Here is a 16459-nt window from a genome sequence, read left to right as displayed (position 1 = left end):
CATCCCCAAGCTTAGGCTCTTGCCACCCTTTATTCCATAGTCCATAAAAGCTTTACCCAAAACTTGAAAACTTCACAACACAAAACTCAACAGGAAATCGTATAAGCTCCGTTAGTGAAAGAAAACAAAACCACCACATAAGATACTGCAATGAACTCATTCTTAATTTAATTTGGTGTTAAACCTAATTTATTCCAACTTCTCTATGGTTCATAAACTATTTTACTAGCCATAGATGCATCAAAATAAGCAAACAACACACGAAAAACAGAATCTGTCAAAAACAGAACAGTCTGTAGCAATCTGTAACTAACGCAAACTTCTGGAACTCTAAAAATCCTACCAAAATAGTAAGTCCTGGAAATTTTGTTTATTGAACAGCAGCAAAACGAATCAATGCAAAAGCATGTTTCTGTGATTTAACAAAATTATATTAGTTCGCGCAAAGTTTCTGTTTTTCAGCAGAATCAAATCAACTATCATCGTAGGTTATCCTATAGGTTCTACTTGGCACAAACACTAATTAAAAGATAAAAACACATCTAAACAGAAGGTAGATGCAAGATTTATTACTACACAGGAGCAAAAACAAAAAACATAAAGAAAATTGGGTTGCCTCCCAACTAGCGCTATCGTTTAACACCCCTAGCTAGGCATAAAAGCGAAGATAGGTCTAAGGAGTGCCATCTTTGGCACTAAATTCATAAGTATCCCGCATGATAGATTCATAAGGTAATTTGACTTTCTTTCTTGGAAAGTGCTCCATGCCTTTCTTTAATGGAAATTGGAATCTAATATTCCCTTCCTTCATATCAATAATCGCGCCAATCGTTCTAAGGAAAGGTCTACCAAGAATAATAGGGCAAGAAAGATTGCAATCTATATCAAGAACGATAAAATCCACGGGTACCAAATTTCTATTTGCAACAATGAGAACATCATTGATCCTTCCCATTGGCTTTTTAATGGTGGAATCCACAAGGTGCAAATTTAAAGAGCAATCATCAAGATCATGGAAACCTAGAATATCACATAAATTTTTGGAATCGTGGAAACACTAGCACCCAAATCACACAAAGCAAAACACTCATAATCTTTAATTCTAATCTTTATAGTAGCTTACCACTCATCATTAAGTTTTCTAGGTATAGAAACTTCCAAATTAAGTTTTTCATCATAAGATTGCATCCAGGCATCAACGATATGTTTGGTAAAAGCTTTATTTTGACTATAAGCATGAGGAGAATTAACAACGGATTGCAACAAGGAAATACAACCTTTTAAAGAGCAATTATCATAATCAAATTCCTTGAAATCCGAGATAGTAGGTTCAATGTTATTAGAAGTTGAGGACTCTCCAATCTCACTTTTACCAAATTTAGCATCAAGATCTAAAGACTCCGAATTCTTGGGACGCCTTCTAGGCAAAGTTGATTCATAATCAGTCCCATAATCATCAAAATTCATATTGCAAAACATAGATATAATAGTAGACGCATCAATAACTTTAAGATCTTCATCATTATTTTCATGGAAACTAGAAGAAGACGCTTTTATAAAGCTATCTTTCTTAGCACGCAATCTAGCGGTTCTTTCCTTACACTCATCAATGGAAATTCTCATTACTTTGAGAGACTCATTGATATCATGCTTAGGAGGAGAAGATCTAAGTTTAAGAGAATCAACATCAAGCAAAAGTCTATCAATGTTCCTAGCTAAATCATCAAGTTTGAGCAATTTTTCTTCAAGCAAAGCATTAAAATTCTTTTGAGAAATCATAAATTCTTTCACACTACTCTCAAAATTAGAGGGCATCTTATTAAAATTACCATAAGAATTATTGTAGGAATTTCCATAATTATTAGAGGAATTACTAGGGAACGGTCTAGCATTAAAGTTTTCTCTATAAGCATTGTTTCCGAAACTATTCCTACCAACAAAATTCACATCCATAGATTCATTATTATTCCCAATCAAAGAAGACAAAGGCATATCATTGGGATCAAGAGGAGTATTTTTAGTAGCAAACAATTTCATAAGTTCATCCATCTTTCCACTCAAAACATTGATTTCTTCTATAGCATGCGCTTTTTTACTAGAAGATCTTTCGGTGTGCCATTGAGTATAATTAGCCATCATATTATCAAGAAGTTTTGTAGCATCTCCTAACGTGATTTCCATAAACGTGCCTCCGCGGCCGAATCTAAGAGATTTCTAGAAGCAAAGTTCAAACCGGCATAAATTTTTTGTATGATCATCCATAAATTCAAACCATGAGTAGGGCAATTGCGAAGCATCAATTTCATTCTTTCCCAAGATTGGGCAACATGCTCATGACAAAGTTGTTTAAATTCATAATATCATTCCTAAGAGTGATAATTTTAGCGGGAGGAAAATACTTAGAGATAAAAGCATCTTTGTACTTGTTCCAAGAATCAATATTATTTTTAGGCAAAGACGAAAACCAAACTTTAGAACGATCTCTAAGTGAAAACGGAAATAACTTCAATTTGACAATATTGTTATCCGTATCTTTCTTCTTTTGCATATCACACAAATCAACAAAATTGTTTAGATGAGTAGCGGCATCTTCACTAGGAAGGTCGGCGAATTGATCTTTCATAACAAGATTCAGCAGAGCAGTATTGATTTCACAAGACTCAACATCATTAAGAGAAGCAATCGGAGTACTAAGGAAATCATTATTATTGGTATTCGAGAAATCACACAATTTGGTATTATCTTGCGCCATGGCAACAAGTAATCCCACACACAAGCAAACAGAAAAAGGCAAGCGAAAAAGAGAAGAGGAGATTGGGAAAGAGAGGGTGAATAAAACAGCAAGGGTGAAGTGGGGGAGAGGAAAACGAGAGGCAAATGGCAAATAATGTAAATGCGAGGGAGATGGGTTTGTGATGGGTACTTGATATGTCTTGACTTGAGCAAAGACCTCCCCGGCAACGGCGCCAGAAATCCTTCTTGCTACGTCTTGAGCTTGTGTTGGTTTTCCTCGAAGAGGAGAGGGTGATGCAGCGACAGTAGCATTAGTATTTCCCTCAGTTTTTGAGAACCAAGGTATCAATCCATAGGAGGCTCCTCAAAACTCCCATGCACCTACACAAACAAACTGAGAACTCGCAACCAACGCAATAAAGGGGTTGTCAATCCCTTCACGGCCACTTGCAAAAGTGAGATCTAATAAAGATAGTAAGATAAGATAAATATATTTTCGATATTTTATAATATAGATGCGAAAAGTAAAGATGCAAATAAAAGTAGATTGGAAGCAAATATGATAAGAGATAGACCTGGGGGCCATAGGTTTCACTAGTGGCTTCTCTCAAGATAGCATAAGTATTATGGTGGGTGAACAAATTACTGTCGAGCAATTGATAGAAAAGCGCATAGTTATGAGATTATCTAGGCATGATCGTGTATATAGGCATCACGTCCATAACAAGTAGACCGACTCCTGCCTGCATCTAATACTATTACTCCACACATCGACCGACTCCCGCCTGCATCTAGAGTATTAAGTTCATAAGAACAGAGTAACACATTAAGCAAGATGACATGATGTAGAGGGATAAACTCAAGCAATATGATATAAACCCCATCTTGTTATCCTCGATGGCAACAATACAATACGTGCCTTGCAACCCTTTCTATCACTGGGTAAGGACACCGCAAGATTGAACCCAAAGCTAAGCACTTCTCCCATGGCAAGAAAGATCAATCTAGTAGGCCAAACCAAACTGATAATTCAAAGAGACTTGCAAAGATAACTCAATCATACATAAAAGAATTCAGTGAAGATTCAAATATTATTCATAGATAAACTTGATCATAAACCCACAATTCATCGGATCTTGACAAACACACCGCAAAAAGAGTTTACATCGAATAGATCTCCACAAGAGAGGGGGAGAACATTGTATTGAGATCCAAAAGGAGAGAAGAAGCCATCTAGCTAATAACTATGGACCCGTAGGTCTATGGTAAACTACTCACAACTCATCGGAGGGGCAAGGATGTTGATGTAGAAGCCCTCCATGGTCGATTCCCCCTCCGGTAGAGTGGCATCGAAGGCTCCAAGATGAGATCTCATGGATACAGAAGGTTGTGGTGGTGGAAATTGTGTTTCTCCCTGCTCCTGGATGTTTTCGGGGTACGTAGGTATATATAGGAGGAAGAAGTACGTTGGTGGCCGCCTGAGGGGCCCACGAGATAGGGGGAGCGCCCTACAGGGGGGGCTCCTATCTTGTGGGAGCCTCGGCAGCTTCTTGGCTTGCACTCCAAGTCCGCTGGATCACGTTCGTTCCAAAAATCACGCTCCCGGAGGTTTCATTCCGTTTGGACTCCGTTTGATATTCCTTTTCTTCGAAATACTGAAATTGGCAAAAAAACAGTAATATGGGCTGGGCCTCCGGTTAGTAGGTTAGTCCCAAAAATGATATAAATGTGTAAAATAAGCCCATAAACATCCAAAAGGGGTAATATAATAGCATGGAACAATCAAAAATTATAGATACGTTGGAGACGTATCAACCGTTAGGCGAAGCTTTCTGCCGTACTCCGCGGCAAGTATGAGGAGATCGAAAAGCTTGTCATGGCGTGGACCCAAGAGCTGGAGGACAAGTACAAGGAGGCGCTCGATGCCTAGGCCCTGGCCCACGGCAAAAAAGTGAAGGAGCTGGAGGTAGAGCGGGATGGCTTGAAGGCCAGGGTCGATCAGCTGGTGGAGGAGAGGGATTCGGCCTGCTGCACTTTGTTGCAAGCGCAGGACGAAAACCTGGCCAAGGCCGAGCAGCTCTCCCGCGCCAACGACTCCATTGATGACCTAAAGCGGAAGCTGGAGGGTCTTGAGAAGACGCTCACGGAGGCCACAGCCCGGGAAGGAACCGTGAGCAAGAGCTTGGCGGAGGAGAAGCAGCTGCGGAAGAACGACGCCGCCAACCACGCAGATTTCGTGAAGGGCGACAAAATATGGACCGACCGCCTTGCCGACGTCACCAACAGGATCACCAAGCAGCTGGCCGACATGAGGATGCCGGAGGTGAGGTATGCCTCGGAGCCAGGCAAGACACCCACGCCAAGCTGACCTTGTTCTTCGAGGGCGTCCTTGGTGCCCTGGAACGGCTCGACTCCAACCGGGCGAGCTCCTTGGCCAACGAGTCTCGGATAATTTGCTAGGGCGCCATGACCAAGGTTCTCACCAACTTGGCATTCTAGAACCCCAACCTCGATTTCGACACCGCGCTGGACAGCTTGTCGGGCGATGTAGACCTCTCGGGGATCGAGGAGCGCATCGAGCCCATCATGAGCCGTGTCGGCGGAATCCAGAGGTTGGAGGGCCAGCGCTGGACTAGGCGCCCCGTTTCTTGTTGCTGCTGCAGGTTCATGACCAAGACAATTCACATCTTTAGTTAGAACCGCAGCAACAATTGGTGTAATATAACTCTGCAGTACTTTTAATATGGTGCATGCTATTTCCCCGTTTAACCCTTCTCTGCACGTCCACCCTACGCTTACTAGGTAGGCTTGCCGGCGCGTAAACCCAAACCACTGCGCTTCGAAGGACGGATCCTTTAGCGGCTGGCAGGGCGTGCTTGCCGTCGTGCAAACCACCTTGCCATTCTCAGCGTGGCCGCTCGAACCGCTGAGCGGACTCGAGGTAGAGCGAGAGCGTTGCCAATAGCGGAAGGCCACCCTGTCGCTCTCAAGGCAGCCGCTCGATCTGTTGAGCGGACTCGAAATAGACCAAGAGCGTTGTCGATAACGGAAGGGCCGCCCCACTGCGTGCAGGTTTCCCATAGAGAATAAAGATCTTTGAGGAAGATAACCTTATATAAGAAGGAATTATTCAAAGTTTTCGCATGACTTAGCTTTTTTTGTCGTCGCGCGAACGCTCGCCGCATCCGCCGACGGGGCTGCTCACATGGTCGCCTTCTTCCTTGAAAGCCATGGCGATGAAGAGTGGTGCTACTAGCTACTAAACCAGATGCTCACTACTACGCCCCCTACCTGGCGTGCCAAAGATGTCGGTGGGAAACGGCGCCTATGGGATCACGAGAATCCCTACTACGGTTGAGGGGCGTTGGATTGTGAGGAGAGCAGGATCAGCAGTCAGTACGAGCACGCGGATCGTTTACCCAGGTTCGGGGCGCAAAGATGCGTAATACCCTAGTCCTGATTTGATATGTGTATTTGTGTTCTTGAGGTTCTTGAACTAGCTACAATGGGCTAACTTGTCCAAAAGTTTGAATCCTTCTCCTGGATGCATCGGGCCTCCTTTTATAGGCAAGGGGATCGCAATAGTGGCACACAGGAGGTGGCATCGGGGTATTGTGGTTAAGCCTATTGCTAGCTATTACAAGACAAGACGCATTTAATGCGCCTCCAACGTGTCCCCTTCACTTTACCGCCACTTTGCCCTGTCTTGACATGTGCCTGGGCCAGCGAGGCGGCCAGCGCCATGTAGGTTGGCAGGCTGCTGAGGTGGCGCGGTGGTAGGGCCTTCACGAAGATTTGCATGCCACCACGCAGGCATGCGTTGAGTTGGCCGAGAAGCCCCATGCCGACACGCAGGCGCCTGCCCAGCTGGTGGGCTGGCAGCTGCATGGGAGTGGTAATAGAAGTTTGCCGGGTGCGGGCCTGGCTGTGGCCTCACGAATGCCCTCGGCAAGGGCCTTGCCGGGGCCCCGACAAGGGTCTTGCCGCAGTGTTGCGGTCGTTCCCGGCAAGGTTTTTGCCGGGGGTCTTGTGGGTTCCCTCGGCGAGGATCTCGCCGAGGTTCGTCGTCTTTTACTCTTCTGATTCAAAGTGCTCCTTGTCTTCACAAAGATCTGCATGCCACCATGGAGGCGCCCCTCGAGCCCATGTCTCAACGTGGTAGGTGACACTGGAGAAACTAGGGCCCAAGGGCGGCGCGCCCTGCTGGCATCAGGTAGGCTGCCCCGGCAAGGGCCCGGCAAGGGTCTTGCCAGGGGAAACCACCTCATCTTTTTGCCCTTTATGCTTCTGTCTTGGTGTTGCTTTGACTCTGTGTTGTGGCTCTGATTTCCTGTCTCTACCCTGCTTAAGTGTGGCCGTCCGCGCAGCTCTGACTGCCCGTGCACAAATAAGGGGTACAAAAGAGCGCCCCTATTTTGGTACACCGACAGTGTGTGTATAAATGTGTGTATGTGTGTATATGTATATGTATTTTTTTGTCAATTCATATTTAGAAGAAAAAGAAGAGGAGGAAAAAAGGAAAATAAGAAGAGGAAGAAGGAGAGGAAGAAAGGAGAAGAAGAGGAGAAATAAATAAGAAGAGAAAAAAAGGAAAAAAAAAGAGGAGAAGAAGAAAGGAATAGAGGTGAAGAAGAAAAAAATATAATATTATTTTTTTCTTCTTCACCTCTATTCCTTTCTTCTTCTCCTCTTTTTTTCTTCTTTTTTTTCTTCGATCTTCTCCTCTCTCTATTCCTTTCTTCTTCTCCTCTTTTTTCTTCTTCTTCTTCCTCTTCTTATTTTTTATCGGGTATGTCGTTGTCGATATACCACCTCCCCGATAACTTCGACATGAGGGGAGGGGGGTCGATATACCCCCTCCCCAATAACTTCAACATGAGGAGGGGGGAGGGGGTCGAGGGTTCGAGGGTTGTCGAGGGTTCGAGGGTTTGAGGGGTCGAGGGTTCGAGGGTTCTATGGTCGAGGGTTCGAGGGTCGAGGGTCGAGGGTTCGAGGGTTCTAGGAATATGCAAAAGTTAGAATTTTAATGTTAACTTCATAGAATTTTTTTGGTGATATTATTGTCGAATATGCAAAGAATATGTCAATTTTTTGTAGTAGATGATGATGATGATATATGAAAACTTGGTCAATTTTTTCTGTTGTAATTTTGTTCGATGAATGTTTTCTGTTAAAACTCGTATTAAGTTGTTTGATGAATGTTTCATGGGAGAGAGGGAGTAAAAACTCCCCAGACATGAGGGGGGAGTCCCCCTCCGGTTCCTAACTCTCTCGGGAATTCAACATGAGGGGGGATCGATATACCCCCTCCCGATAACTTCGACATGAGGGGGGGTCGATATACCCCCTCCCCGATAACATTTTTCCCATGTATGTATGTCATCATTGTCGATATACCACCTCCTTTACCAAGTTAAAAGAGCGTTGTCGTTGAGGCCACCCCGAACCCTTTAAGCGTTGCCGAGGCCACCCCAAACCCTAGTGAAGCGTCGAGGCCATTAATTAATATAATTCCTTGTTGTGAATAGCTATAGCTAGGTCTACATTTTCCACTAATATATCCATCTGTCATATTTGTATAATAATTGCCATGTTGTAATATTTGCAGAAACTATGGAGCACGGCCGAGACGAGGAAGCAGAACGGGTGTTGGGGGACATAATCGCAGCCGAAGCTGATGTCATGTCGTATCTCAACGAAACTGATGGTCTGGAAGGAGAGGGTGAAGAAGCAGGCTACGGTCCTCTAACAACGGAGGAGACCGTGACCGGTGACCGAATGCCGGTGCAAGAAGGAGGCCGTGATGACGGCTCCGGTGACCGAACAGAGTCTGGACAGGTATATATTAATTAAGCCTATGCTGACTATAGCTAATAGATGCATTCATTTTTTGGTATCTACACATATTAACTCTCATCTTTCTTCTTATTTCTAGCCCTCCGGATCGAGCACAACTTCAGTAAAGAGACGAGGCCCAAAGAAAAAGTTGCGATCAGATGAAAGGTTCACGATCACAGCAATCGCGTGTGATGGCCAACCGATTGAACCCCTCCAGACCAACGGGGCCTTTACTGCTCAGTGCGGGGTTCTTGTTAGGGACATGATCCCGATCAGCATAGAGCTATGGAATCAGACTAAGGATAAAGAGCTTCAAGTTTCTTTTGTCGAAGATAGACAGAAAGCTGATCTTTGGAAAGCATTGAAGGTAAATTTCACCCTACAAGAAGAGGAGGATCAGGAGAATCCAGTTATAGAGCCATTGATCAAGTCCTTTGCTCCCAAGAAGATGGCAGATCTATTCAGGAAGTGGAAGAATGACCTGAAAGCAAAGTTTGTCGACAAAGAAAAGACACCAGAATTCATCAGCCGGTACGGGAAGCTCGGAGATCAATGGGACGCATTTGTGGCCAACAAGATATCAGAGAGGAGTAAGAAGATGTTAGTAATAAACAAGATAATAAATGTTGTGAAGAAGGAGCATCACCATCGCACAGGGTCAGGTGGCTACCTCAAAGCCCGACCGTTGTGGGCCAAGGTTGAGAACGACCTGCTTGATAAAGGGGTCGAACCAGAGACATTGAACTGGCCAGACAGTTGCCGGACTTGGTTCTTTGGGGTTGGCGGAACCTTGGACCCTGTAACGGGGAAGTGCATTTGGATGAGGGAGCAGTTGCGAATACCCCTCATGAAGCTTCAGCACTATATTAACGCAGCGCAGGAAGGGACATTCGTTCCAGACAGAGAGAAGGACGAGCTCACAATGGCCCTCGGGAATCCTGAGCACCCTGGACGGACACGAGGCACGCCAGGCTCTGTTTGGTGGAAGGCTGGGTTTCCGGACGCAGGCAGTTACAAATGCCAAGAGAGGAGGAGGAAGGTGGAGCAAATCGAACTGCAGGAGCTGCACGCAAGGGTACAGAAGCTAGAGGGACAAGATGCAGTTCGAAGCAAGCGACCTGCCGAAGCTACCCCCGAAGCTACCCCGCCAACTCAGCGGAGAAGTAGCGTGGCTTCCACCGAGCAGCTTCAGCTGGATCCTGTCTTCACGGCTCCTGCTAGCTACCCCGTGGATGCTATCACGGAGTCTCAACATTTCCACCTTATGACGCAATGGCAGAAGTACAAAGTCAAGGCGGCTGTCGGCTCTGTTTGACCTCCTGAACCCGGTGCAACTTTTCACTGCCGTCCAATTCTAGAAGGATATGCTAGGGTGACGGTGGAAGAAATAACGGAGGGATTTGAGGAGCTTGTGCTTGACCACCCTACCGGTGAAGGGGAGACTCGGCTGGGTTCTGCTTTGAAGACTCCATGCCTATGGCGGAAGGAGCTCATCAACCTTCCGAACTGGACGCCTCCGCCTCCTCCTCCTCCTCCGGCGAGTCAGGGCACTCCGCCTCCTCCTCCGCCTGCTCCTCCGGCAAGTGATCAGGGCACTCCGCCTCCTTCTTTGGCGCATCGCGGCACTCCGCCTCCTTCTTTGACTGTGCCGGCGCGCCCGACCAGTCAGCCTCCTCCTTCTCCGCCTCGTCAGCAAGGGCGGAAGAGACCCGCCGCCGCTCCGGCTACTCCGGTGCGTCGCAGTCCTTCTCCTCCACCTCGTAAGCAACTAAAGAAGAAATCCGCAGCCGCTCGGCCTGCTCCGGCGTCTAGCAGTACAGGTGGGAGGCAATACAGATACGGTCCATCTCTCAAGACTCCAGAGAAGTTACCATACGAGATGACCGAGAAGGAAAACGAGGAGATCTATCAATCCCAAGTGAGGGACTACTTCGCAACGCAAAGAGCTAAGAGACATCCACCTCCGGAGGAGAAGATAGATCCGGTGAAAGCAAAGCACACTTTGGATGCCCTGCAGCGACCACCACTGTCTACGCTGCAAACCAACTATGAGTGCATTACTGAACAGGCATATAAGGAAGCGAAGCGGTCGGGAAGTACTTACAGTGACAAAAGGCTACAAGAACGAAGAACTAGGAAAAAATCCCCAGCTCGGCGAACAAGCGAACCAATCGTGCCCCCCGCTCAAGGTGTCTAGCGATATCGTCACTAATCATCCGGTGGTCTTGCCCGGTACCAATCCTGGAGATTATGATGATGCACATTTTGATATAATGGAGGTGGAAGAATTCAAATATGAGTACGAGAAGCCTCTCATCAAAGATGGAACTACTCTAACAACGATGATGCGAATATTCCATGATTGGTACATGGAAACCTGCAGAAAGGCGCAGTCAGCTGGGAATAAAATCGATACTTTGACACTGGAAGTTAAAGAGGATCAACACAACCTCGTTGGAATTCAGGAGTTGTCTGTTCCATTTGAGGAGTTCTTCCAGTTTTTCAGTATAAAGGCCCTCGATAAATTAACGGTCACTTGCTACTGTCTGTAGGTACTACTTCTGTCATTAAGTCTCTACATATAGCTCAGCTCTTTCATTGCATGTATATGTAATTATCCTCACTATATTATGTAGATTAAAGATTTTCGAATGCAGAAAAGATGAAATGTATGATATTGGGTTCATTAACACAAATCTCATAGATGAATTTACGGTTAAATTTCATGCCGAAGAAACCGAGGAGAACTTGCTACGATCGTTGGTAATAAATCAAAACAAAGATACAATACTCTTTCCTTACAACTTCAAGTGAGTGTTACTGTCTTGTGCATATTCGGTTTCCCTTAATTATTACTCGAGGTTATAGTAATTAATGTAACTGATGAGTTATATGCATGCGTGTGCAGTTTCCATTATATTCTCCTAGAGATTAAGCTTGATCAGGGACTAGTAAGCATCTTAGACTCGAGACGGAAAGATCGCAAGGAATATGCAGACATGTCTAAAATGCTCGAGAAGTAAGTTGAATCGATCATTATCGCACCATATTGGCAACTTTGTTCATTTCATGATATCAAGTAATTGTTTTCTTTGTCTCGTAGGGTTTGGAAAGTATTCACCACACAAGTTTCGAGACTGTCGCAGGATCTGCGATGCAAATTCCCGAAAGTAAGTACTACTAGCTAGCTAGTTCCATGCATCTCCCGTTGATTCTAGCTACTTTCATCAATGCCATTTATAATGCTTCATTATCAGTTTGATTGACCTCTATTTCTCGTATAGTGCTTGTGGCAGGAATCCGGGAATAATTACTGTGGATACTACGTCTGCGAGTTCATCTACAACGCGGCGGCCAAGAATAGGCGGGGCTACTCTAAAAGACAATATGAAGTGCGTAAGCAAAAATATTCACAAGTTTATTTCATTACCATCATTTCTGTTGAGTTTCATTCATGTATATGTATTGACCCCCTTATTCAAATTAGATGTGGGAGATGCGGAATGAACTCCTACCACAAGATCGCACGCGAGCAATTCAAGAGGAATTGGCTGGATTCTTTCTTGACCACGTCATCAATAAAGCCGGAGAATACCACCATGCATGTGGAAGTTGAGTTCATATGTTAGGGTATTGTAAGAGATCTTACACATTGTATATATATATATATATATGTAGCCAGTACCGTCGGTAAGATATACAAAAACTTGTTGTTCGACCAATCTCTCGGAGAGAAGGAGAGGTCGATCACTTCTCTCTGTATATGTTCATGACGATCTTCTGTACTTAATAGTTTCCTTCATTTGCTTACTAGCTAGCTAGCGTGTCGAGTCCTTTCTATACGTAGCGTCGACCAAGCACGAAGATAAGAGAGGACACTTCTCTCTATTAGCTAGCTAACACAATATATGAAACCCCTAAATTAATCCTTACAAAACCCCCCAACCCCTCCCCCCCCTTCAGAAAAAAACAAAAAACTCAGCCCCTGAAATGCTGACACGTGGAAGCCTTTTGGTCCCGGTTGGTGGCATCAACCGGAACAAAAGGCCCCCCTGCCCGGGCAAGCGGCAGCGGCCGCGTGGAGCCCCATCTGTCCCAGTTCCTGGGCGAACCGGGACTAAAGGGACAGGGCTTTAGTGACGACCCTTTAGTCCCGATTCGGGAACCGGGACAAATGGCCCTCACGAACCGGGACGAATGGGGGTTTTTCTACTAGTGGTAGCTCCTATTATGGCTAGGATTATCCATTCCAACCAATCAACCTTTATCCGCCCTACTTCAAACAATCAAGTAATTCACAAACATCAAGGAATGTATTGGGGGGAGGGGCAGAGGGGCCAGTTGGATACCTTCCAAACGGTTAGAATTAAAGGCTTCTTGTAGATAAAGTGACAATTCATTCACAACAAGAGTGAAAAGATATGGCGATAACAGACGACCTTGTCGGATACCTTCGAGTGCCTCGAAAGCAGCGAAAAGGTTGGGCATTAATGTTAACGACAAAGGAGACATACGTCATGCATTTGAAAATTAAGTTCATGAAATGACAGTGCAACCCTTTACAGTCTAGGTCAGCCTGCCACGCCTCCTACAGTACATTAGTGTATTTCCATGCCATTGCCAAAGGTCACCGTAGGCGTTAGGTTGTGTTCGCAGTTCGCACACGAACACGCTACCGTAGCTCACGTCGAAAGAGGTCGCAATTTTGGATCTGCGGCTCTTCCGGCTATGATGACTTCTCTGCAGGACAATGATTTGGCAAGACCATGAACTAGATGACTTTTTGTCCAGGATCAAGAATCTTAATCTAGCTCGAGATTGGATCCCGGATGAAGAGAAATCTCGTGAGGCACCGAGATTTTTGGTTACCGCAGTAACAGAAAAATACCAGGCGGTTACCGAACGAATTTTTTGAATTAATTTGAATCTGGAAATAAATTCATCCAAAATTCATTCAAATTAAAAAATTCAGGATTTCTTGCCCGGTAAGGTGATTTTTCATGAGGTACTTGGATTTGCGGTTACCGCCTGGTAACCATTTTTTTTCGCTCGGTACCCAAAACCTTAGCAGCAGGTTGATCTGCGGGTAAAAACATTAATATATCTATATGTATAACGTTCATGGAATGGTACAACAAATGTGCAAGCCAAGAGGCACGTAAGGCAAACAATCTCAAGGAATCTGGCCTCCCCTTTCATATATTCTTTCAGAGGGACAACACAAAGCCCAAATCTTCTTTACTTCACAAACACATATTCTAGAGTGGGTGAACACCACCATGTACCCTTTTTCGAAAAGGAGGATAACGCCCGGCCTCATCAAATGATACACACAGCCACCACCATATACCCTGATATTTCTTTGCAGATGAAGTTCACAATACGTATCCTTTAAACCCTTACCAATTACCACCAAGGATGCAGATTATTAACTGCTACTCAAGCACTTGTTAAACTGTTCGGCAAAAACTGAATGCTAATGATATAACCCATGTGAAGAATAGTTAAGACAGAATCAGCAAAATGCCGATGAGGAGAAGGTTCAGATGTCGATGGTCCACCACACCTCGAATGGCTGGATCATTTCAGTCCATGGTCGGGAGGTAGATACGGTGAAAACTGTTCACGGTCAGCATCCTACGGCAGGTAGGGCACTTGCTCTGAGCCTGGATGGAGGCCTCGATGCACTTCTGACAGAAGATGTGGCCGCAGATAGTCGACGACGCATCGACCAACTCGTTCATGCAGACTGGGCAGCTGAACTTTGGTTCCTTTGGGAGATCCTTCGAAGGTGCGGGGCATGCCTGAGTCAACTTAGGTTGTAGTGTTTAGTCGAGCATTAGGAATATAGTAACTAGAGTACCATATTTGGTATTGATAAAGCATAAGCATAGTGTAGAGTTCTTACCAAGTGTTTGTTGGTTTCAGGTGTGTCTACTGTGTTTATTACAAGGTTATTGTTGGACGCTCTAGACCAACCATGTTGTGTAGGGAGTATCCCCTGAGACAACATTGTGTTCACATGCTCATCAGGAGCTCCCCCTGGAAAAAGGACAAGAGATACAAATCACTAAATGGGAAAATACGGTCCGGCAAATTAGAAGAAAAAACCCTCCAAGACTAAATAGTCTATTTGGAAGATGTCATAGATGAATATGGGAAAGCACTGTGGGACTGATCATTGTGAGATCACATTTCGAACTGATACTATGTCATATCCAGAAAAAGAATGGACATTGAGAGTCTGAAAGAGCATAATGCCAAATTCCGATAAAATTACTTGAAGCACTTTTGTCAGAGAATAGCTACTTAGTGGATGTTTTTTTTTTCTGAAGACAATGGCCAAACACAAGTTGATTTTTTTCAATTTTGCTGCTGTCTATTGGATTTCTAGGCTAGAAGCCCCACAGCATGCCTACAGAAAAATTTCAGTTTGAAGTAACAGCCCTAAGGATATGATATGAGCAGACTATCAGTAAAACTATCTGTACCTCGCAGCGAGGTACCACTATTGGCACTCCCTGGAACCAAGCCGGCACCAGATGAAGGATCCATGTTGTATGTTAGATAAGACGTTGTAGAAGTTTCGCTTGCGCCTTGTGTGATACCAGGTGTCGGAATCATTATCCCATAACGGGTGGAAGAAGCTATCTGTCTTGACCATTGTTGGTTTTGTCGATGTTGCTGGCTCTCGGCATGCAAGGTCCTCACAACAAACATAATGAGTGGCTTAATTGGCCCTTTCGCCATTTTGCCGTAGTCCATCTGCCCAAACGACAGGAGACAGCAAACATTATTTTTGCTCGGAAATGAACTTGGTTGGTCGAAAACAATCTACATATACAAAAGAAAAAGAAAAGAGAGCAACACCTTGTTTGGGTATTTTCTATACAAGGTATACTCCATCTGCTTTGCAATCACTGGCAGCAGCCGCCGCCGGTGAGCTGGCACTGGTCTCGTTTCTATACACTTGAATCTGCGAATTCAAGAGCGGCAATCAAATAAAAGATTAATGTCCAGCAATAATAGCCGATATTATATCAGATTCAGACCATCAACTTTGATTGTGTAAATAAATTGTGGTAACTAATAACAAATTAAAGGACTCAGCTGCATCCCCAGATTTCCAAAATCTATATGCAGGCGGAAGTCATCAACTTTGATAGTCTCTATCTATATATGATTGATCACCTATGCCAATAATTCTAGGGAATGAAATAACGTCGTCGTCCTAAACTTGACGCTGCTGTTTAGTATTAAGATCACATAGGACTATTACACAGTAAAATTCCGATCAGTGGCTTCAGCGAGTAATATTACTACTGTAGTACATACAGTAATATATATTTCCAGTAATTATGACTTTTCTCGAAGTGGTCTACTAATTCCCAATTGGGGCAAAGAGAAGCGATGAGTGCTTTACATCTCCCGTCGGATAAAGGCGCGCAGCGCGACAAACTCGGGATCGGCCGCCGCGGCGAGGCCTGCCACGTACCGCATCTGCGGCTGCCGCGGCGGCATCCCGCCGGCGCCACCGCCGACATGACTCATGTGCGTCGTCTGCCGCACGTTCATCTTGGCCGCCGGGGTAGGACCGTAGGGCAGGAGGGCTCACCTGGGGTGGAAACATAGGAAGGGGTCGTACTACCCGTGCCACGGTCAAACTGGTCGTGGTCGGCCAGAAGTAGTTGCCTTGGTTTTTTTTTTCTTCGAGAACGGGTTGCCTTGGTGTCACAGAATCGCCCTACGCGCGGGTGGATCTTATTCGCCGTCACACGCGGCAAATAGAATCCGCGACGCCCACTGCCTGTCCTTTTTTTTAGAAAACGCCCACTGCCTACCCGAATTGGCCTGGCCTAGTTCGAGGGTGTTTTTTTTTTTTTTTTTT

General features: G+C 45.0%; 1 protein-coding gene across 2 annotated transcripts; it reads right to left on the bottom strand.

The window, feature by feature from the left end:
* Positions 1-13804: 13804 nt before the first annotated feature.
* Positions 13805-16253, bottom strand: LOC123066194 (probable histone acetyltransferase HAC-like 1). 2 transcript variants are annotated; one of them, XM_044489326.1, is made up of 5 exons: positions 15995-16253; positions 15442-15547; positions 15063-15336; positions 14480-14613; positions 13805-14384 (listed from the first exon to the last, which is right to left on the bottom strand). In XM_044489326.1, the coding sequence occupies exons 1-5, from the start codon at positions 16144-16146 to the stop codon at positions 14157-14159; spliced, it is 894 nt and encodes a 297-aa protein (XP_044345261.1). In that variant the 5' UTR covers positions 16147-16253; the 3' UTR covers positions 13805-14156. The 2 variants fall into 2 exon arrangements, with proteins under 2 accessions (XP_044345261.1, XP_044345262.1); XM_044489327.1 differs by having other exon boundaries at positions 13805-14375.
* Between the last annotated feature and the right edge of the window lie 206 nt (positions 16254-16459).

Source organism: Triticum aestivum, chromosome 3B, assembly GCF_018294505.1.
Source record: "Triticum aestivum cultivar Chinese Spring chromosome 3B, IWGSC CS RefSeq v2.1, whole genome shotgun sequence".
Taxonomy (NCBI): Eukaryota; Viridiplantae; Streptophyta; class Magnoliopsida; order Poales; family Poaceae; genus Triticum; species Triticum aestivum.
This window is presented reverse-complemented; position numbering and strand designations above follow the sequence as displayed.